Below are 25,643 nucleotides of genomic sequence, written 5' to 3'. Positions count from 1 at the left end.
CCGTCGGTCGTCTCAGCACTCTCATTAGGAGTTTCGTTCGCAAAGCGATTTTCGTTCTCGTTCTACACTTCTCGCGATGAATTGAGAGCATCGAGAGCATCGAGAGCCTGCTTCCAGGCGGCGCTTATTGCTGGAGGTGCTATTGCTGGAGGTGCTATTGCTGGAGGTGGTGTTGTGGGAGGTGGTGTTGTGGGAGGTGGTGTTGTGGGAGGTGATGTTGCGGGAGGTGACGTTGCGGGAGATGACGTTGCGGGAGGTTGTGACGCCCGCATTTCCGACAAGCGGCGAATGGCCCTCAACAGTGGTGTTTCGCCGTCCCAGCTTTTTGCCACTAAATCTTTCTCATATCCCTCAAACGATTTCAAGATCTCCACGAATCCCCTGTCGGCTGCCATGATCACTGGAGTATAACCAGATCTCTTAGTACGTTGACCTACTTGTGTTTTTGGGCCGGACTTGAGTAGGATTTCAACCATCTTTGGAGAGCCTTTAGCAACGGCATCATGGAGAGGGAGAAAGCCGATATTGTCCGCCTTGGTTACCAACTTCTTTACATGTTCGTTTTTCAGAAGATCTCTCATGAGACTTAAGTTCCCCGATCTCGCTGCAGCATGGAGGATATTTTGATTGTCCCAAGATGGGGCTGTTTTAGAAAACCATTCTTGATACTCTTTGACCTCGTCCCTCTTACCATCCTCGGCCAAACCCAACATTTTCTCCAAGTCAGATATGTCCGGAACAGTGTCGGTGTCCTGTGAGCCGACAGCAGTAACTTTTCTGCCCTGGTCCAGATCATTTTCTGCTGCATTATGTGCTGGATCTGCGCCATGTCTATTTTGTCCCGTTGCCTCACTGCCTTCGATGCTCGGTCCGGAACCACCGGCCTGCTCCACCAATGGGCCAGTCGTAGATTCTTGAAAAACCATATTTGCTCTTCAGATGGTAAGAAAGTCTCGAGGCACAGGGACAATGAAGAAGAGTCTTTAAGAAGTCCCAGGACCAGAAGGATGTTCCGCAGGTGCACATTTCTTTCGGTTCCAATTGGTCGCACCCTATGAACACGTCAGCTTTTGAGAGCAGAGTGAGTTGATAAGAAGCGAGGTCTACTCATCGTTGCAAGGTCTTGCCAACAGACAATTGGGCGATACACCCGAACGCCAGACACCTACGACCAAATTTGTCTGGATGCATGGGCCGGTCCCGTTAGCTTCTTCAGAAGACGGCCACCCACGACACACAGAGATGCAAATGAGGCTGAAGGAAGGACACCACATTCTTCTTGCTAGGATCCCATTGGGGGAAATGATAGTATACGAGCCTCAAATCACGACGCCACTGAAGTGGAGACCGTGTCAACCAGTCCTCGTTACCGGATGGTGGGCTCTTATTTTCCATTCGAGCTCGTCTGCTAAACTGTTGACTTGATCGTGACTGGTAGCTCACTAACAAAACCCATGCAGAGACCGGGTCTAGGCTGGCGTCGTGTGCTCAGAGGGAAGGGGTCAAGCGAGATTGGGCTTCAGCCCGCAGGGAACTGGACCGTGTCATAGATGTTCTCCAGCTAACCTCGAGGAATTGCGGGGAGAATTGCGGAGAGAATTGCGCAGAGAATTTGGTCAATGATAGCCTGACCCCGAACATGGCCTTTCACGGTTCAGGCAGGTCGACCCTGCTCTCTGTTACCGAAGTTCGAATCTGGACGGATAGCAGAGGTGGTATTCTAGCTCGAAGCGCCGTTACAGATGTCGTTGACTTGGTGTCGCGTATTGACGGAGAGGACAATCACGGATGTAGTCGATCTGCACGTTGCCGCCGAGCAAAATTTAGCTTCGTAAAGCGGGTGCCGACGGGGAGCGGCCCGAGGAACAGGCCAATGACAACTTCAGTCTCAAGGGGCATCGTGCATAACTGACGTGATAGCTGGAACGCGTTCGAGTCCGATGAAGGCAACGAGGGTAGAGCAGCGATACGGCTTAGGCAGGGTGATCAACCAGGGTGTCCAGGGCGACGGGAACCCCGTGCTTTTGGGATGGAGAAGGTCAGCCATTGATTCGCGTCTTTCGATGAGGGGAGGTCTGCTGGCGGAGTAGGGCGGTGACTGATGCGTAGCCTGACTCCCCTGGGGCGTTCTGCCTGGCTAAAGGCGTATAGTGGGTTGTACCGTGTACTCACTTTGGTGGCTGAGTGGTGATGTATGCCAAGGCGCCAAGGTGCAGCCGACTTCGCCGCAAGCGAGCCTCGTGCTTTCTTTTACCCCACCTTCCTCCCCCTTCCTCCCCGGCATCCCGAATTCTCTACTACATGTATGGTGTTTGGCGCTGCCCACCATATCTACTTCTTCATTGTCAAGTCTCTAGACCAATCTTGTTATGTCGAGACTAGGTTCCACCGTACGCTGCAGCGCTTCCCGCGATGCTCCGTCATGTGCCAGATCGAAAGCGGCCTGGCTCCGTTTCCTAAAGTAAAATGGCTTACTAAGGGATATCACTATATTTTGTGGATGATATCTATGTATCCCAAACTATATGTGTGCTTTACCCATTAACCGTCTTCGTTAAAAACAAAAACAAAAAAAAAAAAAAGCCACCCCAACATGGCCTGGCTGATGAGAGCAGTCTGGGCGCGAGGTACTCGTACTCGGTACGCGTTTGATGCGCTTTCGGTCAAGATACAAGTACGAGTACGAGTGAATGACGATTCAGAATGACATACTGTGACATGAGCCCCCTTGCCCCGCAGAGTATCAGAATAAAAAGCTCTTCGCCAACTTTGCCACCTCGTCCAAGTGATCATCGCGCCCTCCATCCGTGATGCTCTCACAGACTTGGGGGCGAAAAGTCTCCCAGACCCAAAGGTATCGCGAATTCGACCTGACCATGCTCGCGAACCCGGCCCTGATGGCCTTTGAATCCATCGAGTCCTGGTCCGGGATCGAGTGCTGGGACCTGTGGGGCTTGTTCGCCTCCCAAAAGTGGCCGACTTGCACGCATTCCAAAATCAGGGTCGCCAGTCCGGCGGCGATGGCCGTGGCGACCGAAGAACCCTCATGGACGTATCCTAGCTCCTTGTCCGGGTTGCTCCCCTTGAGGGGGATCTTGTGGCCAGGAAAGAGAAAGTCGATCCTGTGCTCGTCGACGTATTGGGCGTTGTTGCCCATGGCGGTGGCAGCGCCGATGCGGATGATGTTTTCCTGATCGGCGTGTTTGGGGTAGGTTTCGTCATCTCCCGTCTTGCCCTGGTCACTCGACGCGCATAACATGATGGTCTTGTGTCGGACGGCCCTGGAAATGGCCTCGTCAAACTCTTTTCGCAGCACCTCGTCTTCTGGCCGTCTGACAGACCAGGAGATGGAGATGACCCTGGCTCCGCAGTCGACAGCGTGGTTGATAGCCTGAAAGAAAAGGTGCCATATTAACGGTTTGTTCACAATGATGATAAGCCACAAGGAATAATGACGAATACTAACATCAACGGCACTGGCTACGACGATAGTTAGCCTGTTTGTGTCCTGTTGTCGCTTGTCTGGTCCCAACCTTGATGATGTAGATATCCGCCGTCGGGCAGATTTTGCGGATGAACCTTGCCATGATGGTTCCATGACCGCTGTCAGAAATCCAATATGGATAGTTTCTTTGCCCTGCGTCGTCGAAGGCGAAACTTCTCCCGAGGTATTCCCTTCCCTGAAGCGAACTGTGTGTAGTGTCGACACCGTCGTCAATCAAGGCAACTCGGATCGACTTGAAGTTGTTCTCTGCGCCTCTCGCTGGGCGTTCTCGGACCTTAGAAAGGCAGTCATGAAGTTCTCCATGCCCTGCATCCAGCGATGTTGATCCATCTCGGCCGCTGGCCTGTCGTTGTCAGCCGGCTTAGATTTAAGAGACGTCTTCGCCGCAAGGTGGATTATTTGGGGGCCAGTGATTTCCCTGTCTGCGGCGACTTCATGTTTCATCGATACCTGAGAGCCTGCTGGATATGGGCGGAGTGGTCCAGAATCTGGACGGAGTGATCCGGATGCCAAAGTCGCGCTGTCGTCCAGTATTGCACTCCTCTCTTGTGACTGTGGCCTTCTTTTCTCTGCCACTTGCGACCAGTTGCGTATCAGACGATCATCAAAGCCTTTCAGTTGCTCCGCTATGTTCGAAGACAGGTCAGGACTGTCCTGTTATAGTGACAAGGAACTCAGCAATGAGAAGTTATCGAGGGTCGAGTATAGAGGAAAGACACAATACCTCTGGCGAGAAGATGAAAATCTTTGAGAGTTTGCCATACCGAGCGAGCATGGGTAGTCCTTCAGCCTCGCTCCAAGCACGTAAGATGGCGTTGTTACCACCCCAATATAGATACAATTCCTTCAAATTCTTGCCGATCTTGAAGATGGTAGAGGGACACAAGTCCGGCCGGCGCCAGTCCAAGATCTCCACGTCGGCTCTGGCGAGGGCGCGCCCTATCGCGTCGTAGCTGCGATAGTTTGGTTTCATGTCGTCGACGATGACATGCAGGATTCGTTTCACACATTTGCTTTGTAACCAGCCCAGGATACGTGTAGCATCGTTGCGGCCCTTTGAGACAACTCGGTCGTCATCCTTGTCCGGCTTGAACTTGATGTTTGCAATCGATACGTATTTTAAAGTCGTCTCAAAGTAAAGTTTGTTCCAGTGACTTTCAAACTGGGCAAACGTCATGTCAGTCGATGGGGCGGGCATGTAATCAAACCACAACTCTTGGTCTGGAGTTCAACTTTTAGTCTTGTATGTCCTAGTCTGGGAGACCTGAGGGTGGGTGGGCATGCTCTCTTACTCTTCTCATTTGGGATATACAAGCAGCGGTACGCAGCATCGCATGACATGTCTCTCAGACTCTCGAGCTTCAATTCGTCCTTGATTAATTTGCTGTTTCGTCGGTGACCTCTGGACTTCCCAGTCTCCTGTTAGAGCCCCAGGATCCTACTGACAAGTCTGGTTCGGCAGCCCTCGTATCCAGGGCTTTTGAGCCACTATGACTTGCCTGTATTGACAGAACATGATATTGGTGTGGCGAGTGCCCAGTGAAGTCTTTCTTTTGGAGCACAGAACGGCGGCGGGAAATGAGCTCCCGAACGATCTCGAGACGTCCAGGGGTGCACTTTGAATATTCGACCGCCAGATGAAGGGGCGTACGTCCGTGGATATCTTGAGCAAGCAACATGTCATCTGGTGCTAGGGAGATGATGGCCAGGAGTAATTTGTTGTCAGCGAGCAGGCTCCTGCTGTACAGGGCGTCATGCAAGAACGTGTTTCGCATCCAAATAGCGACCCAGGTGGCTTTGCCCTTCTCAATGGTTTGACGGACGTTCTTGACGGTCAAAGGCAGACGTGGCTCTCCTGAAACAGCACAAAGAAAGTCATGATTGCTTCTTTGAATGGCTGTGTGTAAGGGCGTATTCGACTCGCCGTCCCGTTCCACCAACAGGTTCATGCCACCCGGGTGCAAGAGCATTCTTGCCACTAGCTTCTGAACAGCCAGCCTCGTTGAAGGCGATCTGTTATCCTCCTGACTCGAGGCTAGAAAATGCAGAAAATTCTCACCCCGCAACCTGCTGGTGGCCATCACAAGGCTGTCACCGCGCTCTGCGACGAGTTGCTTCGACTGCTCACGCCGACTGGCTTTCTCGGTTTCTGGCATTTTTTCGATCTCTTTGGCGCGCTCCAAAACAGTCTCAAACAGGAATAGAGCTGGATCGGGACAAGAGCTGGGCGGCGACAACACATTCGCTATTGACCTAGGTTCTTCGCGAGGTTTTGGATGATCCATTTCCAAAGCAATGACTAGAACCCTTGATTCCACGTTGCGAGAGTAGTAGGTACGTAGGCATCGACGTAGGTGTGTAAATGGCGTGTAGGTCGCCAAGTGTAATGAGTGCGTCTGACCGAGTAATATGTACTCGGTACTTGAGTAGTTTAAGTGTCACGCGTGGTGTGAGGTGCCACTGCTTTGCTGCCTCTCACTACCTCTCCGAATACGAGGAATCGATGCATTGAGCCGAGGAGGGAGGCAATGCAGGTGTCTCGATTGTCATTGGCATAGTGATGCGTCTCGGTGCCCAAGTACCAATGCCCCCAGTTCATTGTCATTGTCACTGTAATTGGCACAGGAATGGCCTGCGTAAAAGGCTGTCGGGCTGCGCCTTGTCAAGTCAACCCACTCCCTTTTCAGTCTCTCAAAATCCTCTCGAGTCGGTATATTCATCTAATTCATCTTAAATAGCGTTACCCTCGCCGTCTCCTCAATATCACCTCATCACTCATCATGTCGTTCCACGAGGCTGAGGACGACGAGAATGGTCCCATGTTATTTGAGGCTCCGCTCTTCGTCAGTGGTGATGATGACGATACATTTCATGTCAAGAACCAGTCCTTGACAGAATGGCAGCGGCGCATTGTCATGGAGCGCCTCACAAAGGCCTGTACTATTCAATGCTTCCTCGTCAGTGTTCTCCACGGGAATCTGAACAAGACTCCCGAATCACCGTCGGCTACCCTGATGGTGTTCAAATTCCGTCTTGATCCACTCAAGCACGACCGACGACTTATCCGTGCTCGTATAGATATCGAGTTCTTTGCCGAGGATCGCGAGGATGCTGCCCCTACAGTCTTGGCTGTTGGGTTAGACGACCGCTGGACCATTGGGCCTACCGCGGACCACGAGGATGTTGTAAAGGGAGGAAATGTCAACTTCGGCGTCGCGGGAATACCCTTTGTGAATGTCGGGGTGGAGGCATCACTCAGCAAAACTGGCGGCCGTGATATTCACGATGCCACCACCATCACTGGAGGGACGCATTTTGGCGAGGGCATCGACGCTGGTGCCCACACGGCCTGCGGATGGACTCTGCTGGAAAACCAACGTCGAAAGACAGGCGTCCCTTATTCATTCACCGTGCCCGTTCTCCTTGAACGGCACCACGACAAAAAGTTCAAGGCGTGTGTGCACTTGGCGGCCAAGGGTAACACGCGAACGACTATCGAGTGGATGTTCAACAAGGTCCCTGTGGATGATCCGGTGCTCTTCAACCCCGCTGTCGACAGACGGGGTGACATGACAGAAGCGAAATATACAAAGGATGAGCTTGGAAAATGGGAGCACGAAATGGAACAACTCACCCATGTCATCTGCCGCACGGTTTATCGGGGCGCTGAGAGGGAGATCTAAACATCGCTATGCCAAATTACAGTATAGGCTGTACTTGTTCATATCAGAAAGTCGGGGTAATTTGACTTTGTGCACGGGACGATGAACTCGGTAGAGATATCCTTGACTCGGCAATACTAACACAAGTGGCCCATGGGAGCATCTACTCAACTCACGCACGGACTTGACTGGTCGGATTTGATTGGTCCCTGCGTACACAAGAACAGTAGGAAAAGGGTTCAAGGGGACTGACTCGTATTCGTACTTGCCGCAAACTTTGCAACATACCTCAGTAACCACGTAGCTCCTTCTCTCCTTGCACTCGGTATTCAGGTACCTGCCTTGTCTTTCCTCGCGCTCGGACTCGTACCCTACTCTGGGGACGATGGATACCTACCTACTAACGAGTACGACGTACATGCGGACAGTATATAGATTATGACTCCCAAACCCTTCCAGATACGCCGTTCTCGATACCCCAGCCAGCCAGAGCAAGTTAAACCCTACCGCCAAGGCCAGGCAACAATGGCCAAGCACCGAACTAGAGACCACTAAGCACCCAGGCGCCCCAGGCATTAGTCACGCGGGTCACGCCAGTCTCGATACGGTATTTCTCTACGAACGATTTCACCTCAAACCTCATAGCCATGAGCACGAGGTCCTCGTGGTACCTACTTAGGTAGTATTCAGAGGTTTGTATCGACCGACGAGTAATGCGTGTATCTCACTGTGTGGAGCGGGACTAATTCCATCAAAAGTCTGTTGTAAAAGGGCGGATGAGCGACGAGTGAAGCGAGCAGATGAATGACTAGTTCCTGTCTGTATAAAGAGACCTGCCTGCCTGGCTTATTGTCTATTTGTCTGCTTGTCTGTCTACTTACATACCTCCCTGTACACCAACCTAGCAACCTAGCGACTCACCCGCCCGCCAGGAAGAGCTCGCTCCAACTCACTACACAAACCACCTCGTATCTCTTACCTCAGCCGTTCCACTTCCTCTTGAAACCATCTCCACACAAAAAGAATAGTCAGGCCAACTGCCCTGCATATATAGGAGAGAGTAGACATCGCCATTTATCTCAACAGTACTCAACAACAAAACCACACCGCAACAATACCTCCCAGCCCCACCTCCATCAAAATGTCATCCCCGACCAGCGACAAGTCCAAGTCTGCGAGCTTGAACGCCGAGACTGCCTCCATCCAGAGCACTTCGACCATGTCGAGTCTCAAGGCTCTGCTGCACCCCAAGAACAAAAAGGAGAAAACCCGCATCTCACCCGAGACCATTGAGCAGAAGACCACGAGGAGGGAGGCTACGGCCACCTATATGGCGATGAGATAGATTTGCCGACACGGAAGATACACAGCAGAAAGTGGGGGGACAGGGTCAGGAATACACCCGCCACGCTATAATGAATGACGCCGATGTAATGAGGTTGGATAGGTTGCCAGTGAGCGCCATCTAGTCCGAAATTCTGTAGAAATGAAGATTCATTCCATTGAGTGTCGTCTGGCGTCATTTTTCCACGTGTCAAAGCGTGCCGGCTGACATCTTTGCTGACATCCAGCCTTACCATGTGGGTGTCATCCCGCCCCTTTTTCACCCATAATATAAAAGGCACCCAGACTTGTTCCACCCTGTCTGCTTCTTGGCTCATGCCCCAATCGCCACAGAAAAATGCCCATCGATAATGCCCATGCCGGACATTTAAGGATCGAGTCACGGATGATTCTTGCAGCGTGTTCACTGTCCACCAGGTCAAAATATTCCCGAGAAGAAAGACTTCGTGAGTAGCGCCAAAATGTCCATCTTTTTACTCGCCAGGGTCGCGTCGATTGTTGGCCAAGCATCTCGGCCACAAACAAGCTCGGCTGGAGATCTGAAAATTCGGCATGGCCAACAACCGCACCCCCTTATCGGAAAAGCTTCTGTTGATCAACGGCGGGACTGGTCTGTTATCTCCGCTCCCCTGGTGACAACCGAGATGGTTACGTCCTGTCGAGATTGATTAGAATGGGAAGTCCGCTGGTTTCCACTGTGCAAAGTTTGTTAATCGAGATGCAGAGGATGCGATGCCACGGCCTTACACTGCTCACTGCTCTAGCTGAGTGCCAACTTGCTGAGTCATTGACCGAGCTTATGAGCGAGTTAACGACCGAGCTCGTCTGCTGTTATGAGCGAGCCGGTAGCGAACCGCGTTGCCTGGCAAGCTGGATCGTACAAACTCAGGCCGGCGACTTTCTGAAACGACAGGGTCTCCAACGGCTTCGTGTTATCCCGTCCAATAAAGCAGCTCCATCTAATCTAATCGTTGTTCAAAATTGCTGCGATGGGCGGTGTCTCGCTCTTTCGCAAAGGCCGAAGCGTCCCATTGTATGGTCGTCTCGGGTGCATTTCGATCGGGATTCCGACTTTTCGATATATCAATGATAAATCAGGGGATCGCTTTTAGGTCCAGCTTAGCCTTTTCTCCCAGATCTGCCTCTCTTCCTCTTTCTGTTAGCCTTGAGATACAAAAAGAGAGAGCGAGCTCGCGCCTCCCACGGTCCTTTCCACAGCCTATTCTGATCTGTTCGAGCGGCAGAAAACCACTACCACTTAAACCTCCCCTTGTTTTGACTCGACTCTTCCGACCATCGTCGCCATGTCGCAGGACCTGGAGAAGCAGATCCCCATCCGCGAGGAGCCAGAGTCCGAACCTCAAGAAAGTCTTGTTGTCCCCATCGACAAAGATGTCTCGGCTTCACCTACCGAGAAGTCGTCGCTCGATCAGCCCGCCCAAAATGAGACTCCAAAGCCTGCCAACCCGTGGATGGACCCGTCTTCGTTTCCGGACGGTGGTGCACAAGCCTGGCTCACGGTGGCTGCCGCCAGCGCCTGCTTTTTCGTTTCCTGGGGGTATGTGGTCCTCGTTGTTTTATGGTGGAACGTGAACGCTGACATCCCCTGTTTCCAGATGGATCAACTGTATCGGAGTCTTCCAAGACTACTACATGCGCGCCGAGTTGAAGCAATACTCACCCAGCACCGTTGCCTGGATTCCGTCGCTAGAGACATTCTTTATGCTCGCCACGGGACCTGTGGCCGGCTTCATCTTCGACAACTATGGCCCCACCAGGCTGCTCATTGCCGGTAGCTTTCTGCATGTTTTCGGCTTGATGATGGCCTCCCTCTCCACAGAATACTATCAGTTCCTCCTCAGCCAGGGCGTTTGCAGTGCCATTGGTGCCTGTTGCATCTTCACCCCGGCCGTCTCGTGTGTCTCGACATGGTTCTTTCACAAACGTGGTATGGCCATTGGGATCACCGCTGCAGGCAGCTCTCTCGGCGGTGTCCTGTTTCCCATCATTGTTAGTCGCATGATCGAGGAGACAGGGTTTCCGTGGGCCATGCGGACCTGCGCCTTTCTCATTCTGGGCCTCTGCACCTTTGCCGTCTTCACGCTGCGCTCTCGGTTCCCTCCGTCTCGGCGTCCTTGGAGCATCATGGCCTTCGTCCGGCCCCTCAAAGAAGTCCCCATGATCCTGCTCACTCTTGCCACTTTCTTCTTTTACTGGGGCATGTTCCCGGTATTCTCCTTCGTCACAGCCGTGGCCAACGGCAGGGGAATGTCGCTCGAGCTAGCTCAGTACCTCGTTTCCATCCTGAATGCTGGTTCTGTCTTTGGCCGGACATTACCAGGGTTGTTGGGTGATCGAGTTGGGCGCTTCAACGTCATGACCGTCTTCTGCACTCTGACGGCCATTTTGATCCTGGCGGTGTGGATCCCCGCCACGAGCAACGCAGGCCAACTCGTGTTTGCCCCGTTGTTTGGTTTTGCCTCCGGTGCTGCCATTGGGCTGACGCCTGCTCTGATTGCACAAGTTTCCCCGATCAGGGAGATTGGTGTGCGGACAGGCACGGTCTTTGCCGCGGGTTCGATAGGGGCGTTGACGGGGTCGCCAATCGGAGGTGCCTTGATCACTCGCGATCACGGAGGCTTTCTGTACCTTCAACTATTTGGCGGTTGTGTCTGTCTTGTTGGGTGTCTCTTCTTCCTCATAGCTCGGATATACCTGGTTGGCACTGATCTGAGGAAGAAAGTGTAGTTTGGGATGGAGGGCCATTTGGCAGGAAAAGGCCAGTTTCGCAATGACCTGTGTATACTTGTATTAGTGATAGACATAGACTCCACTTGAACAAATTCCATTGCATACGGGATATAGATGGGTTCGCAGGGAAGAAATGAAGTTTTGTATGTAGTCTGGAGCGAGAGATTTATTTCAACTGTACCGAATTTCCGCGGACAATCTGTATGGACATACGGAGTACATAGGCCAGGGTGGGCGGCAGTGGTGGTAGGGATCAAGGTGATGGTGGTGACGGTGGTGATGATGGTGGTGGGCGCAGGTGCCAGTCAAACTGCGGCATGTGGCATAACTTCCTCCGCGGCCAACTGCGCCCAATGCGTTTGGCTTGCGCAATCCTGTCACAAACATCTTGTCATCTCATCTCTATCACATCCTCATCCTCGTCTTCATCCCATCTTCCACCCACCATCCACCATCATGATGGAATTGGAACAAGATTTCCCGTCGAACGTCGAATTACTCCTCAACATAGTCGCTATCTTTGGGATCGTCGCAGCCATCAGCCATCTCCACATCTTCATGTCTAGCTGGGATCTCTTCCTCATTACCAGAAGCTTCGCCCGCATCGACAGACGTTTGAGTCTTGGACTTGGCTCTGCGCCTGCTGCTCCTCTTCCAATTAGCCACAAGACGAGCGACCTCCTCCATGTCGTACGCTTCGATGGCGTGCACAAGATCATCCTTCGATTTAGTCAACTTGTTCACCATTTGCTCCAAACCGTGACTACTCGCTTCAAGCGTTTTCATTCGAGTTTCCAGGTCTCCCTTCTCCTTCTGCCACACTCCCCCCAGATCATTGGCTTTCATTGCTTTTGTTTCAGCTTCCACGGCCCTCGCTCTTGCTTCCAACACCTGCTGTTGCATTTGGACATAGTTGCAACAGCCTTTCTCAATATCGAGATCCCAGCCTGGCATCTCGAGCTTCTCCAGGTGGTTTCCTAGTATCCTGGTAGTCTCATCGGTCCAAAAGTTGGGCAACGTGACTTGTTTCACGGCCGCCTCGTCTGCATGCCACAAGACAACTGCGATCTTGACCATGTCACCCGGTACTCGGTGGGACATATTGACAGTCAGCCACCACTTTTTGAAGGCGGCCTCTTGAAGGAAAAGTCCACGTGTGAAGCTCTTGATGGTTTCGCGTCTGAACTCGGTGGAAGGCCCGTATACCATCAATCCAGCAAATCGGGTCTTGCTTACTTCGATGTTGGTGCGCTTGAGTTCGAAAATCAGGCTGTCCTTCACAAGATCCTTGACAGCTTCGATGGAGTTCATAGTGTCAATGTCGGACTGTACCTCCCGCGTGAAGCGGCCTGCTTGGGGAGCTGCGACATGAACCAGGACTGGCAGAATTTCCGGCAGCAACCACCCCTGGAAAAATGTCAGCATAACACCGCAGGACGAGGACGGAGTTCTGGACCAGGACATGTGCATTGCCAGTGAAGAATGCGCAGAAGACCTACTGTGATGTTCTTGTGTTTGTGAGTGATCTTTTCGGCTTCGGCTACTCCAAGCTCTTCCCAAGTCTCCAGAAGCGGGTACTTGGTGTTCGTGATGGTCGTCTTGGGATGCGCGATACCAGGGCCACTGTCTTGTGCGGCGTCATCGGCGACTTTCCAGCCATTTATGTCCTGATGCAATTGCCGACTCTCCTTTATGCTCACCCTCTCCTGCTTGTGCTTTGTAACCTTCGGTGTCATGTTGACCAAATTGACTTGATATAGGCGGGAGGGCGCAGTTGATGGGCCGTTTCGCAACTCCCGCCAGCACCAAGTGTTAGTGGACTGTTCAAGAAGTCCACATACGATGAGCAAACTTAAGCACGAGGAGGAACGGAGGCACAGAGCCTGGGTGATAGGCTGGCGCAAGAGGAAAGGTAGGGAAATGCCAAAAATTGACACACGAACAAGGCATGATAGTAACAGAGGCAGTGGTTCATTCACATCACATCACTAACTCCTATCTCTGACCTACCTCAGAGCTTTCTGCCAGACCCTTCACGACTTCACTCTGACCGAGCAGTACTAGCACTAGCGCCCTCCTCCCTCATCATGACTGCCTTGTCGGCCAGCACTGGTATGATCAGCACAGCGAGCTGCGCACACTGCGATGATAGCAATAAAAGGCTTGACGATAAAGCACAAAAACAAAAAGGAGAAAAATAGTGTTTCCAGAAGCACATCCGATCAATGCATTCGATCACCATCCGTGAGGACCCTCGTTAACCACCTCAGCCAAAACCCCAAAGACTCGCTGATGTGGAGAGGCCCGCAGAGCCTCTTTTGCTACAAATGTATTGGACCTTTCCGCTCGACTGATGTAACCTATCAGGGGAGGCAAAGAAATTTATGTTAAAATTCTCAGCCTAAACTTGTCAGGTGACCACAACCAATATCTACATATCGCAAAGGACATGGTGACAGCTTCACTTTACTGTTCTGGCTGCTTTTGAGCGTTTGAATGGCGCGGTGCTCAGAGGAAGAAGCTAGTCTCCAAGTACGGGTACGTTGTCTGCGCCCTGGAGGTTGGCCGAAGCGGACTCGAAATGAGCCCATCCCTGGTGCGCTGTACCAGTTACCTACGTGTTTCGGAGCGTACATCCTTGGACTTTCGTCGACTATGGCTGCCTGGTCTTACTGACAGCTTCGGTGGTAGGCAATCATGCGCTCTTGAAACTAGTTTGGGTCGAAACCTGGCCATCGAAGCGGTCTTTGGAACCTAATCCCCCAATCACATGAATCAGCCCACTCTTCAGCGGTGAGATAGTCGCCGAGTCCCCGTATCAAGGGAGCAGTCCTTTGGTCCCGAACACTGACCGGGGTGAAAAGAAACGCGCCGAAAGAGATGGAATTGAAGGACGCCCGAGAGTTTTGTGCGAGTGATCAGAACATTTCCCGTCTGCTTTTGTGCGACCAATCATTCCATGGCACGCGCCAACTGCAATTGCAGGGAACGCACGCATTAAACCTCATTGAGGCAGGTTCGTTTTGTGCTCTCTCGTCCCTCGTGACTGTGGAAGCAATGCTCCTTAGCCGATGCCTTCTGACCGGGGGGGAGTGTTGATATTTACAATTGCTACTATTGCTCCCCCATCATCATGGAACGGGCCGGATGCTGGGGTCATTTTTAAGCGGATTGACGAGGGGTAGCAAATGTTCTTCTTTACTAACGGGTTTTAGACAAGGCTAACCTGGGCCAGATGATGGCTTCTCTGGCGTCTTCAACGAGACTCGGAGGACTACATTACGTCGGTATGGATGATGTTTTTGTTGGCAAAGGGTTTGCAGACGCCCGTCTGCTGCGCAAGAACATTCTCAACTTCCCATCCACAGCTTCACCAATGTTTTGTTGCCATGTAGCCTACGAGGTTCGAGGCTTGGACGACCTAAGCAACGTGAGAATTCCTTCCTGCCACCTGCATACTATTTAGCGCCACCATCCCATCCTTCTTCCACGCTGCTGCAGGGCGACGAACCGAATGTTTCCATCACCCCGGACACTGGCTGCTCGTCAAGGGCACATGTAGCCCCATCCTCTCCGACACAACACTTCCAACGTTTACAAGCGGTGCTATCTCGGAGGCGACTCCGTTCTAGCACCGTCCATTTGGCCTTGGGACTGGGCAAATCAAAGCTACAGGTTGGATTGCATGGTTGCAAACTGAGATTTCAAGAGAGGTTTTACTTGCGGCATTTGAGGGAGTCAATTTTGATTGTGGATTATGGGTTGATATAGCGTGTCAATTTCGGGCATGGTCCGCAGGCGGTGAGGGCGAGAGCACATTCTAGGGTCCGAACCAGCCGTTGCGGCTCAGTTCGTAGGCAACCTCTGCAGAGTTGATGGGCTAGTCTTCACGCGCCTACAAGGCGCAAGCAAAGCCCAGGATGACCCCGAAATACAATGGATCCCGCGTCACAATGGACAATTAGGAATGACAGGGCACCGCTCCCGGGTGGGCACGCATTTTGCGGGTCGAAGCCACTGACTGGATCTTGTCCGGGGCGATTTCTCAGGAGGCCGACGGCTTGGGGTTCCCTTACTCGACATATCTGCTTGGCAGCAAACATGCGAACGTCGAAGATAATGCGCCCCTCTTTGAAGAAGGATTGCCTACGCAAAAGAAACAACGATCCGAGAGCCTCAACTTGACAAGACTTTCGTACCCGACGTGCACGATGATGAGAGGTAGGTCATTTGAGGATGACTTGTTCGATATGTGAGACGTTGTCGCCATCGGGGATGACGCTGTTGCACGAAAGACCTCAGCATGTTCGTTGGTGCCCCGTTCGTGTGCCACGCTCCAGGGCAAGACCCCTGTCAACTAGCAGATATGCTCCGCAAGCCAGGCGCCTCACTTTGGTTATGGTTGTGCAAGGGAGATACAATCCCGCCGGCAGACAGCCAGCCCGACCTTGGGCAGGTAGAAGATCCTTGGCTTTGTTGAGCGGTGTCCTTTAAAGGTCTGCTATCAGCCATGGTCCTCGGATACTCTCGAACTGCTGGTAGCACTCTTGGAGTTTTCAAAGCTTCCCGAAGCACCTTCTGCACAGTCCCCAGATACACCCTGCCTCCCTGACTACATTCCCCCGAAGAAGAATGACAGGCTCCAAGGAAGGGAATGGTCGGAAGCCAGGTCGCCAAAACAAACGCGGCGGCTCAGGACGCAAGAAGCGCTTGAGAATCATTAGAGTAAGACCGGGGAGAGCCAAGCCGCGGAGTTGCGATTACTGTTTTCGCCTTCATCGCAAGGTACGTGTGTGTTTGGTACTTCGGTCTATTAGAGCATCCGAACTAATAGTAAATTGTCAGTGCGCACGAAAAATACCAGGAAGGAAGTGCAGGGGGTGTGAGCAAGGCAACAAGTATTGTAGTTTTGAGTCTCTGCCTCGTCGACCAAGGGGTACGACGGCTCCTGGGAATACTCATCCTTCACCTGGCGGCGTCAACCCACTCCCGGTAGCACAAATTCGTCAGAGGTGTGTGTCAAGGCGTCTTGGTCGAGACGGAAACTGACGTCGGCTGTAGTCCTGGTAACCAACCCGATCCAGGCTTGATTCCATCCCCTTTTGACCAATATGGGACAACCTGGGACAGCCGCTTCGGAATGTTCCCTCCCCAATCTTTTCCTCACACTCTAGACACTTCCGGACAGCCGAACAGCCTGTTCGGCTTTGTTGATCCTCATGCGTACCAAGCCAGGTCAATGTGGCTCTCGACAAACGAACAGGGTCAGCAAGCGGGCGGTGGTGACGAGGAGGAGACAGATGAGGAAGAGGAAGAAGAGGAAGAGGAAGAAGAGGAAGAGGAAGAGGAGGAGGATGACGATGATGGGTATGATGATAACAATGATGATTATGACGGAGGGGCAGGGCCAGGGCCAGAGGAGGACAAAGACGAGGGTCCAAAAGAGAGCGTATGGTCTGGGATGCTGGTCGAGAGGTAGAGGTACTATTAGGACCCGGAATAGGGAGCACAACGTCAAAACACAAAGGGATGGGAGGGATGGGGAATGCGAACCATGGGGCATGTGGTCTTCAACAGACCTTACGATTTTCATTAGGAGGAGAGTTGGAGTGGCACACAGGACACGGTCTCTTTTTTTCTTTTGTTGTGCTTCTTGCTGTTGTTATCGTTTTTTGAATTGCTTTGATGTTGTGGAGGCTCAACGGACGACGACATGATCGAGTGCCCCTTTTTTTTGGCTTATGTCTTGTCTTTTCATAGCTACCGTAATTGACCATGAACCTCGTCATCAATGGTTTTTTCGTCTGCCTCCTTTTTCCGACGTCAAAGCGTGAGTTGAAGAATACCGGAAGTGGTGAACGGGGTTTTATCTGGTACCCTCGCTTCGCAGCCTCGACGCCTGCCTTGGGGATGGATGCCTGTCAAGGAATTCAGACATGCTCAGCAACGCATGAACAATGGGACAACGCATGGCATGGACAATGGTGCTTGTCCTGCGTACGAAGTACGGACAAGGTGTGGGTTAAAGTAGCCGAAACTCACTAATTTACGAGGTACCTACCTAGGTACTAGGGTATGCAAGCAAGTAAGCTATGTACCGAGTACAAAATACTTTAGGTACCACGGTACATTCGGTACTTTAGTGGGAAAAACCCACCGGTTTGTAGATCCCCCAGCCCAAAACCAAACCAAACCAAACCAAACTGTGCCCTAATCTAGCAGCTAGCGGTGCTTAAATCTAGCAGTTGTTGGCTATATATGTATTGCTGGGGTTAGGGGTTGGCGGCTGGCGGTTGGGGTTTTGGGGGTTAATGGCTTATAGGTACGAGGTAGGGCTATAGCCCTGCCGCGCAGGGTAGGGTAGGGTGCTGGCAGGATCGGCGGTAGGGGGCACTGGACCACAATTGGGACACCTATCTCCGGATTGCCAGGGTGCCGTGGGTGCCTAACTTGTACGAGGTAGAGGTACGAGGTATGTACATGTAACACCCACGGGCCACTGGGACATAGCGCCTGGTGGGTGATGACCTTTATGGAGTACATAGGTATTACCTACAGTACCTGCGAGTGAATAGGTACAAGTACAAGTACGGAATCTGGATGAGCACTGACCTAGCCTACCTATACCTAGCTGGGTTGTTGCGAGGCTGTCTGGGGAGCGGGTAGTAGATACCCACGCAGCTACGGTACCCTCGAAGCACTTGTACTCGGTACATATGTACTCGGTACTCGTACGAGAGACAAGCACGGACGGACGATCATCTGCTGCACTCGGATGTTCTGTACCGGTTTCCTTTTCCAGTAACGCACGTTTGTTGTTCGGCGGAATGTTTCTCCATGCCCTCCAGACAACGTGCTATACTCGGTACCTACCTACCTACATATCCTAGAGGTAGTAGTTTATATATAAAAAAAAGGGGCATTCAACACAAGGGTACCGGGTAACACACACATATGTATAAAAACGATGATTCTCACTGAACTGTGTCACTGGCATCCACGACCCGTGACACAAACCATTACTGACTAAGAAAACATCAAAACCTCACATCTTTAAACGAAAGAAAAAAAAAAAGAAACTCGCTGGAAGGCATGGACCCTCGCGTCGCGGCCGTCGACGGCTTCACAAAGACCCAACACACGTCGGTCCCACCGGCGCTGGATCCTTCTTCTGTAAAGCTGGACGACGGCTTCACCGTCTGCATCATCGGCGCGTCCACGGGCATCGGCGAGCATATCGCATACAGCTTCGCGAGGGCCCAAGCGACAAGAATCATCATCGCATCTCGCACCTTCGCCGACCTGGAGATGGTGGCCGACGAGGCCAGACGGATCAATCCCCGCGTCCAGGTCGACGTGGTCGAGTGTGACGTCTCGAAAGCGCCCGAGGTGGAGGCCCTCGCAGAATATGTGAGAGGGCATTGCGGCGGGCGATTGGACGTGCTCATCCTCAACGCGGGCTACGCCGGCCCCGTCGTCACGAAGATGGACCAAGGAAACCCCGAGTGGGTGCAACGCGCCTTTGAAGTCAACGCCCTGGGAACCTACCTCACCGCACATTACTTTGTGCCTTTACTCGTGCAGTCACAAAGCAAGGCAAAGGGATTCATCGCCATCGGGTCCATCGCGGGGTGCATCAGACGGGGACCCATCGCAAACACGGGGTACACGGTCAGCAAGTTTGCGCAGATTCGCCTGGTCGAATATCTTCACGAGCAATACTCTGGCACAGGGTTGGTCAGCCTGGCACTTCACCCGGGAGCGGTCATGACGAGGATGGCGAGCGGAAACACGCCGGAAGAATTCATGCCTTGTGAGTCGCCCTGGCTCCAGCATCTGCCTATTGGCCATGCTTGACTAATTTATTCGACAGACATGACGGACGAGGTCGATCTCTGCGGTGCAGTTTGTGTCTATCTCAGTAGGCAGATTGGCGATCTCGGTTGGCTGAGCGGGAGACTGATATCTGCCACTTGGGACATGGAGGAATTGATGGCCAAAAAGGCAAAGATAACGGAGAAAGATTTGCTCAAGTTCGTCCTAGTGACCGAGTAAGGATAAATGCGCATCACGACAACTCGTCTTCCACATGCCAATTCGAGGGTTTGATTCGATTGAACAAACTCAAAGGGTCTACTCCCAAGGACTAGACATGGTCCGCCGCTAAGGCCCAAGAAGTAGTTGGTTGCCCAACCTCATTCAACTGCGACAACCACCACTGGCCTTCCTGCAGGTCTGGGATGACGATGCAAGGTACCAGATGTCAAATGCCAATCCCGACCAGTCGTCTGCAGGTGTGGTGACACACATTCACATGATCTGCATGGCTTCGGGACATAAATAGAAACCAAAGGGCCAGACCTACGCCAACCGGCCAGAAAGAGCGGGAGAAGGTGTGGGCTGAATGGAAGTTGAAAAGGAGTTGTTCTTGAGTTGTTTCATGCAACCTTCTGGTCATAGATAACCCTATCCAACAACATTTACACAGGTACGACTAGATCGCCCCGGTTGTTTGTGCCGGCCTGGTCTCTTCACGGGGCCAATGCAACGTATCGAGGTTTTCATGACTTCACCTCAAATCCACATGACCGGATTCGTTCAGTCTTCCAGCAGGAAACGTCCGGTGAAACAGGGAGCCGAACGTGACGAGCGTTTCAATGTCAAGCCACTGATGCAGGAAGCAGGACGCATGACGCAGGGCATGGGAGCGTGGAGCATGGAAACGATGGATCTACTCGCAGAGTCGACATGTCTTAAAATGCCGAATGCAGGCGATGGAACGGTCGAGGACGCGAGCGACGGCCGTGGATGGATGGGACAACGGGAAGCAGGAAGCTGATGTGGAGGACGGAAGCGAGAGGCCGGAATCTTGATTTGCTCAGTTTGAGGCAAGGTCTGGGATCGATGGGTCCGTCAAAGGAAGCTGGTTCTTTGGCCAGGTTCCACTCAAAGGCTGAAAGTGGCAAAGACGCCCAGCTTCCTTATGAAACCTGCCGCAGGAGGGGCGCGCTCAGTGCTGTAAACAGAGGCCTTGCCAGCATGTTCTGGGCCAGCTTGTCAGCTGCATGCGAAACAGGAGAAAAAGCATCTTCTCCGTAGGAGTTGGACTGGGAGCGAGAAGGATAGTGAGAGCACGAGGTACCTAGTAGGCAATGGAAGGAAGAAAGGAAGACGGATTACCAGCCTCCAAGCCCAATGATAGTGGTTTGATAGTGGCTTTTAGCCTTGATGCCGACTTTCCGCTCAGCAGGCATCGTCCGGGTACCATCACCGCCTAGGGCAGCCACTCCGGCTTACCTATTGCGCGAAGTTCCAGTGGTGCCAGGTTGGTAATGGGCGTATCGCATGGGGGGTGGGTTTAGGCTGCTCGGCTAGCCATCGCGTTTTTAGAGGTTTGGAGGCCCTTCTGGCATTGCCCACGTGCGACTGGCTTCCTGTCACTTTGTCCTCTCTACCAAGTACGAGGTGCTCGTATCTCCCAGTTCCATCATCTCCACAAGTGTCTCTGATTGTTTGCCTGCTTCAGCCTCTTTTGTTACCATAGTCACATCACAGCGCATAGGTATCCTATCTTCTGTCTCATCGGGTACTCAATACACGTATCGAGCTCGTCCGGACCCAGTTCCCAGAAAAATCATTCGATCCTTGCCTGCTCGTCCTCCACCACATTACCCAATACTCGCATATCCCGCCCTCGTCCGCGGCTGATCTGACAGGGTTCCCACGCTGAGAAGAGGTGGAAAAGAGGAAAAAGAGAATCCACACCTCCCCCAAACCTGCGGGCTCAGCGTTGGGTGGCTCAGTAGCAGCCATCGTCCGAGCCACGATATTCCCTTGCCTGCATCACTAGTGGCCCAAAAACTCTCTTAACTGGGACAAGCCGCAGCTGGCACCTCCGAATCTTCCTCATCCCAGCGTTCCCTGCAGAGAAGCTTAACCGGTCTTAGAGGCACACTCTCTATCACCAGCCTTTTTATTTCTCTTCCATCTTCCCACTCGCACCCAGTTCTTATTGTCACTCACTGTTCACTACTGCATCTAGAACGAACCTACCTCTCGTTTGGTTCGTCCATTTGCTTTCCTGCCATTCCATTGACAGCGATGATCGGCCTGCGCAAAGCCTTCGTTTTCAGCACGTTGCTGCTGGGCACCTTGAGTTCGCCCGCACATGTTCCAGAAGATGATCATGCATTAATCAACTGGGAGGCATTCCAATCGTTACTCGACACCGTTGACCCTGCTGCCCTGCATTCCGTCCTCCACTCGCTCTCCCCAAAATTCCAAGACGGTGTCTTCAGCAAGGACCGCGCAGCCATTGAGCACGTCCATTCCGAGAATCCCATCATTGCAAGCAAACTAGTCCACCTCGCAAAGAAGAGACAGGACAGCAACTCGACGACCACAGCCACGACAACACCCTCCACTGATGCTCAAAGCAGCGTTGCCTCCGAATCGAGCTCTCGGGCAGCCAGCGTCTCTTCCATCCTCTCATCCGCCATCTTTGCATCCACGGTACCCGGAGCCACGACCGTGACGGTGCCTCCAACGACTCCACCCTCTGCCACACCAGTCGAAACTTCTGGTGATGCTGTGGTCTTCAGCACATTCGGGGGCGGCCTGGTAACGCTCACATCCTCTGCTTTGAGCGTCCACTTCACCCCCAGTACCTCCACCCAGCTCTTCTACGCAACTGCCGGTGACGGGTCTGTTCAGACATCGACGTCAGTGGTGGTGGTCAATGCGCCGGTAACGGATAGCGGCGATGCCACCGGTGCCGCCGGTGCCGCGACAACCACGGGAAGCCCGGGACTGCAGAACGGTGGTGTATCGATAAAGATGGGAGGTCTCGCCTCTATATTTGCTGGTCTGGGAGGATTGCTCTTCCTTGCGCTATAGGAAGTGTAGAGGTGGACACTGGTTCAAAAGCAATTGCCGCCAATTGGGTTTCTGGCGGCTGACGTGATTTTTGTGGGATTTTCAGCGGACATAACGACGATACGGCACCGGCATTTCTCTCCTTTGATCAGCAATCTGCAACGGGCATAGCTTTGGGCGTTCAAGCACTTCTTCGTAGAAGTTGGCTTCTTTTGATGCTCAATTTGGAGGGTAAGGCAATATACGTGTACATGAAAGGGATATGGGTAACCAAGGAGGATGAAAGGACTTGATGAAGTCGAAGGACCGTGGAGGCTGCTGCAACGGGGGCAAATCAGTGCCCGTCGAGAGAGTGCCCAGATGTATAGGGACATATAATCAGATTGCAAGCTGTCACCAAGACATTGGCTTCCAGTCGACGACGTAATCCAACTCCAAGTTCTTCACAACTTCTCCCTCAAATCGGTGGTAATTGAGCTCACCACGCCGACGCCACGCCCACTTCTTGATCTCTGGTATACCACATTGCTACCATTAGGTGTTGGCATCGGAGAAAATTCTTGGCACAAAGGGAGGCTGAAACGCTTGGTGGTGCCGTGCAAGGCAATCCTCCATGCCCAGAGCACCACTTGGAGTGACGATTCAAAAGGCTTGACCCAAGACTAGACAAAGAGACAAGAACATCTATCCTTCTACCTACACACCAACGGCCCTTCCCTAAAATATATACTTGGTCAGAGCCCCTAAAGTTCTGTGGGTGTTGTTTGATTAACGGATATTGAAGTGGTCCTTATCCTCGACACAAAAGACACCTGCAGCAACTCTTTTGTTCCTAGAGTAATGTACGCATACCAGGCACCCATGCCAATCATTTCATCGGCGTCGAATGACATAGGAGGGATTGACGATCTCGAGAATCAAGAACATGGACCGAAGAGAAGCGGATCGTTGACTCAAGCGCATTCTGAGACAGATCTGGAGGCCCAGGAAGCCCGTCTTGAAACAAGCCCCGGGCCATGAATGTGGCAGTGCTCGAGCGTGCAATAAAATAATCTGGGGCACTGGAAATTTGCTACATACGCAACCCGACTCTTGTTCGGCAGCATTTCATAGCATTGACCATGTTGTCTACGCGGCTTTCTCCAGTGCCTTTGTGCTTGATCGTCAAGCGACAACCCTCGGCGCACGATCCAAGATGTCCATCACCGCTTTTGTAGAGGTTGGAAGCGGGATTACACGACCAGGCTCAAGGCTCATGTCGTTGGCAGGCCGTGGCAAGCTTGACAAACCCCTTGTGCGCAATTCGAAACATGTGCCAATCGTGCCCCATAGCGAGACGCAAGTGGGCAGATCCAAGAAACTTCATCTGCAAGTCGTTTGCGAGTGGATAGGGAGAAGGGTAGGGGGAAAGACATGTGAGTGGCTGAGGCTGGAGGGTGGCGGCTCTAATGAGGTTGAGAGGGTCTCTAACTGGCCCTTAGCATCGCCCCTAACGCACATCCAGTGAACATCTAACAGGGGCTGGTGGCCATCAATGGGAATGCCCCCCGCCGAGAGCATGGACGCGACAGGGGCAGCCGGACAATTCATCAACTCAATTGAACAATCCAATTGCCCGCGTCGATTGATCCCTGCCTCGAAATATCCGGCCTCTTCAACAACTGCGATCTTGCATCTTTTTTCCTCCCTTCTCTATCCTTCAACCTCTTCACCTCCCACCCCTTCTTTTATCACAAAAAGCAAGAGCCGTCACCACTTCGTTTGGGTGTCGTCGCTCCTCCTTCGCTACCTTCTACTCTCTTCTAATATCAGGTGTCTTCTGTTGGGAAATTCCTCACTCTCTTGGATCCCAACTCCCGTTAACTTTTCTTCACCCCCTCGCTTCGGTTGATTTCCTCTCGGACACGGACCTGAAACAGATCACTTGCTTCCAATCATGCGTACTTCGACTTTGGCCACCCTCGCTTTGGGCGCTGGTGCTGCATCTGCGGCTTCTGTCAAAAGACAAAGCAGCTTGCAGCCAGTCTCCGTCAAAGGAAATGGTACGTGCTCGCGTGTCTCCTTGCTCTTTTGCTATCACTGACCGTTCTAAAGCTTTCTTTGCTGGTGACGAACGATTTTACATTCGTGGTGTCGACTATCAACCTGGTGGCTCCTCGGATGTGGCAGACCCCATTGCCGATGAAGAGGGCTGCAAGAGAGACCTCGAGGAATTCAAAAAGTTGGGCATCAATGCTATCCGGGTATACACGGTTGACAATAGCGCATCTCATGACGCATGCATGAATGCCTTGGCAGATGCTGGCATCTACCTCATCTTGGACGTCAATACCCCCAAGTATTCGTTGAACCGAGCCGACCCTGGTCCATCCTACAACGATGTATATCTTCAGAACATCTTTGCCACGATTGACATCTTCCATGCCTACGACAACACGTTGGCTTTCTTCTCTGGCAACGAGGTCATCAATGACCCTGAGACTTCCGCAGCTGCGCCGTATGTCAAGGCCGTCACTCGGGATATCAGACAATATATCCGAAGCCAAGGCTACCGAACCATTCCTGTGGGATACTCTGCCGCCGATGTGGCCGAGAACCGTCTGGAAATGGCCGAGTACATGAACTGTGGTACAGACGACGAGCGTTCAGACTTCTTCGCCTTCAACGACTATTCCTGGTGCGATCCTTCCTCCTTCACCGTCTCTGGCTGGGACCAAAAGGTCAAGAACTTTACGGGCTATGGTATCCCCATCTTTCTCTCCGAGTATGGTTGCAACATCAACACTCGTGAGTTTAACGAAGTCGAGGCACTTTACAGTGACAAAATGACCCCTGTCTATTCTGGAGGCTTGGTCTATGAGTACTCGCAAGAGCCCAGCAACTATGGCCTCGTTGAAATTGATGGCAACTCGATCTCTGAATTGCCTGATTTCGGAACCCTTCAAAAACAATTCGCAAACACCCCCAACCCTCAGGGTGATGGCGGCTATAACTCGACCGGCGGTGCATCTGGCTGCCCTTCTTACTCGTCCCCCAACTGGCTTGTCAAGGATAACTCTCTCCCTGCAATTCCTGACGGTGCGAAGAAGTACATGACTGCGGGTGCCGGTCCAGGACCTGGTCTCTCCGGCCCTGGCTCCCAGAATGCAGGTGGTGCTTCTACTGGAACCGCCACCGCAGGCAGCGGATCCCCGAGTCAAACCGGCGGCTCATCCTCTAGCGGAACCAGCAACGCAGCTGCTTCCGTCATGGATGCCAAGATGTCCGTTGCTCCTCTGGTCTGCGGTGCTGTCGTGGCCATGTTTACGCTGTTTGGTGCTACTTTGTTGTAAATCTGCCCTTTGAACGAGTACTGTTGGATTTTGCGGGGGAGGAGAAACGCAAACAGAGTCAGCCGTCTAAAGAGATGGGTAGTGAAAATGGATTGGCCTCTCTTTTGCATGTAAACATTGGGCGGATTGTGACGGACTGGTTCGGCGTATCAAACAAGCCTTGAATATGAGATT

At 52.4% G+C, this 25,643-nt stretch overlaps 10 protein-coding genes across 10 annotated transcripts; 6 read left to right on the top strand and 4 right to left on the bottom strand.

The window, feature by feature from the left end:
• Positions 1–62: 62 nt before the first annotated feature.
• AYO20_01475 (hypothetical protein) lies at positions 63–926 on the bottom strand (the record flags this gene model as incomplete). Its single annotated transcript, XM_022639781.1, has 1 exon — positions 63–926. One exon carries the CDS (start codon positions 924–926, stop codon positions 63–65), a length of 864 nt encoding a protein of 287 aa, XP_022504169.1.
• Positions 927–2,743: 1,817 nt separating this feature from the next.
• On the bottom strand, positions 2,744–3,587 carry AYO20_01474 (hypothetical protein; the record flags this gene model as incomplete). The annotated part of the gene is made up of 2 exons (XM_022639780.1): positions 2,744–3,391; positions 3,534–3,587. 2 exons carry the CDS (start codon positions 3,585–3,587, stop codon positions 2,744–2,746), a joined length of 702 nt encoding a protein of 233 aa, XP_022504168.1.
• A 131-nt stretch (positions 3,588–3,718) lies between these two features.
• Positions 3,719–5,661, bottom strand: AYO20_01473 (hypothetical protein; the record flags this gene model as incomplete). Its single annotated transcript, XM_022639779.1, has 4 exons — positions 3,719–4,159; positions 4,230–4,726; positions 4,798–4,889; positions 4,952–5,661. 4 exons carry the CDS (start codon positions 5,659–5,661, stop codon positions 3,719–3,721), a joined length of 1,740 nt encoding a protein of 579 aa, XP_022504167.1.
• Positions 5,662–6,285: 624 nt separating this feature from the next.
• On the top strand, positions 6,286–7,188 carry AYO20_01472 (hypothetical protein; the record flags this gene model as incomplete). Its single annotated transcript, XM_022639778.1, has 1 exon — positions 6,286–7,188. One exon carries the CDS (start codon positions 6,286–6,288, stop codon positions 7,186–7,188), a length of 903 nt encoding a protein of 300 aa, XP_022504166.1.
• A 2,627-nt stretch (positions 7,189–9,815) lies between these two features.
• On the top strand, positions 9,816–11,259 carry AYO20_01471 (hypothetical protein; the record flags this gene model as incomplete). Its single annotated transcript, XM_022639777.1, has 2 exons — positions 9,816–10,069; positions 10,128–11,259. The coding sequence occupies 2 exons, from the start codon at positions 9,816–9,818 to the stop codon at positions 11,257–11,259; spliced, it is 1,386 nt and encodes a 461-aa protein (XP_022504165.1).
• Positions 11,260–11,757: 498 nt separating this feature from the next.
• On the bottom strand, positions 11,758–12,998 carry AYO20_01470 (hypothetical protein; the record flags this gene model as incomplete). Its single annotated transcript, XM_022639776.1, has 2 exons — positions 11,758–12,669; positions 12,762–12,998. 2 exons carry the CDS (start codon positions 12,996–12,998, stop codon positions 11,758–11,760), a joined length of 1,149 nt encoding a protein of 382 aa, XP_022504164.1.
• Positions 12,999–15,894: 2,896 nt separating this feature from the next.
• AYO20_01469 (hypothetical protein) lies at positions 15,895–16,741 on the top strand (the record flags this gene model as incomplete). Its single annotated transcript, XM_022639775.1, has 4 exons — positions 15,895–16,047; positions 16,127–16,144; positions 16,197–16,267; positions 16,324–16,741. 4 exons carry the CDS (start codon positions 15,895–15,897, stop codon positions 16,739–16,741), a joined length of 660 nt encoding a protein of 219 aa, XP_022504163.1.
• Positions 16,742–18,354: 1,613 nt separating this feature from the next.
• AYO20_01468 (hypothetical protein) lies at positions 18,355–19,317 on the top strand (the record flags this gene model as incomplete). The annotated part of the gene is made up of 2 exons (XM_022639774.1): positions 18,355–19,075; positions 19,136–19,317. The coding sequence occupies 2 exons, from the start codon at positions 18,355–18,357 to the stop codon at positions 19,315–19,317; spliced, it is 903 nt and encodes a 300-aa protein (XP_022504162.1).
• A 2,046-nt stretch (positions 19,318–21,363) lies between these two features.
• Positions 21,364–22,158, top strand: AYO20_01467 (hypothetical protein; the record flags this gene model as incomplete). Its single annotated transcript, XM_022639773.1, has 1 exon — positions 21,364–22,158. The coding sequence occupies one exon, from the start codon at positions 21,364–21,366 to the stop codon at positions 22,156–22,158; it is 795 nt and encodes a 264-aa protein (XP_022504161.1).
• Positions 22,159–24,073: 1,915 nt separating this feature from the next.
• AYO20_01466 (hypothetical protein) lies at positions 24,074–25,469 on the top strand (the record flags this gene model as incomplete). The annotated part of the gene is made up of 2 exons (XM_022639772.1): positions 24,074–24,179; positions 24,232–25,469. The coding sequence occupies 2 exons, from the start codon at positions 24,074–24,076 to the stop codon at positions 25,467–25,469; spliced, it is 1,344 nt and encodes a 447-aa protein (XP_022504160.1).
• Between the last annotated feature and the right edge of the window lie 174 nt (positions 25,470–25,643).

The sequence above is a fragment of the Fonsecaea nubica genome, assembly GCF_001646965.1.
Source record: "Fonsecaea nubica strain CBS 269.64 chromosome Unknown Scaff6, whole genome shotgun sequence".
Lineage (NCBI taxonomy): Eukaryota > Fungi > Ascomycota > Eurotiomycetes > Chaetothyriales > Herpotrichiellaceae > Fonsecaea > Fonsecaea nubica.
This window is presented reverse-complemented; position numbering and strand designations above follow the sequence as displayed.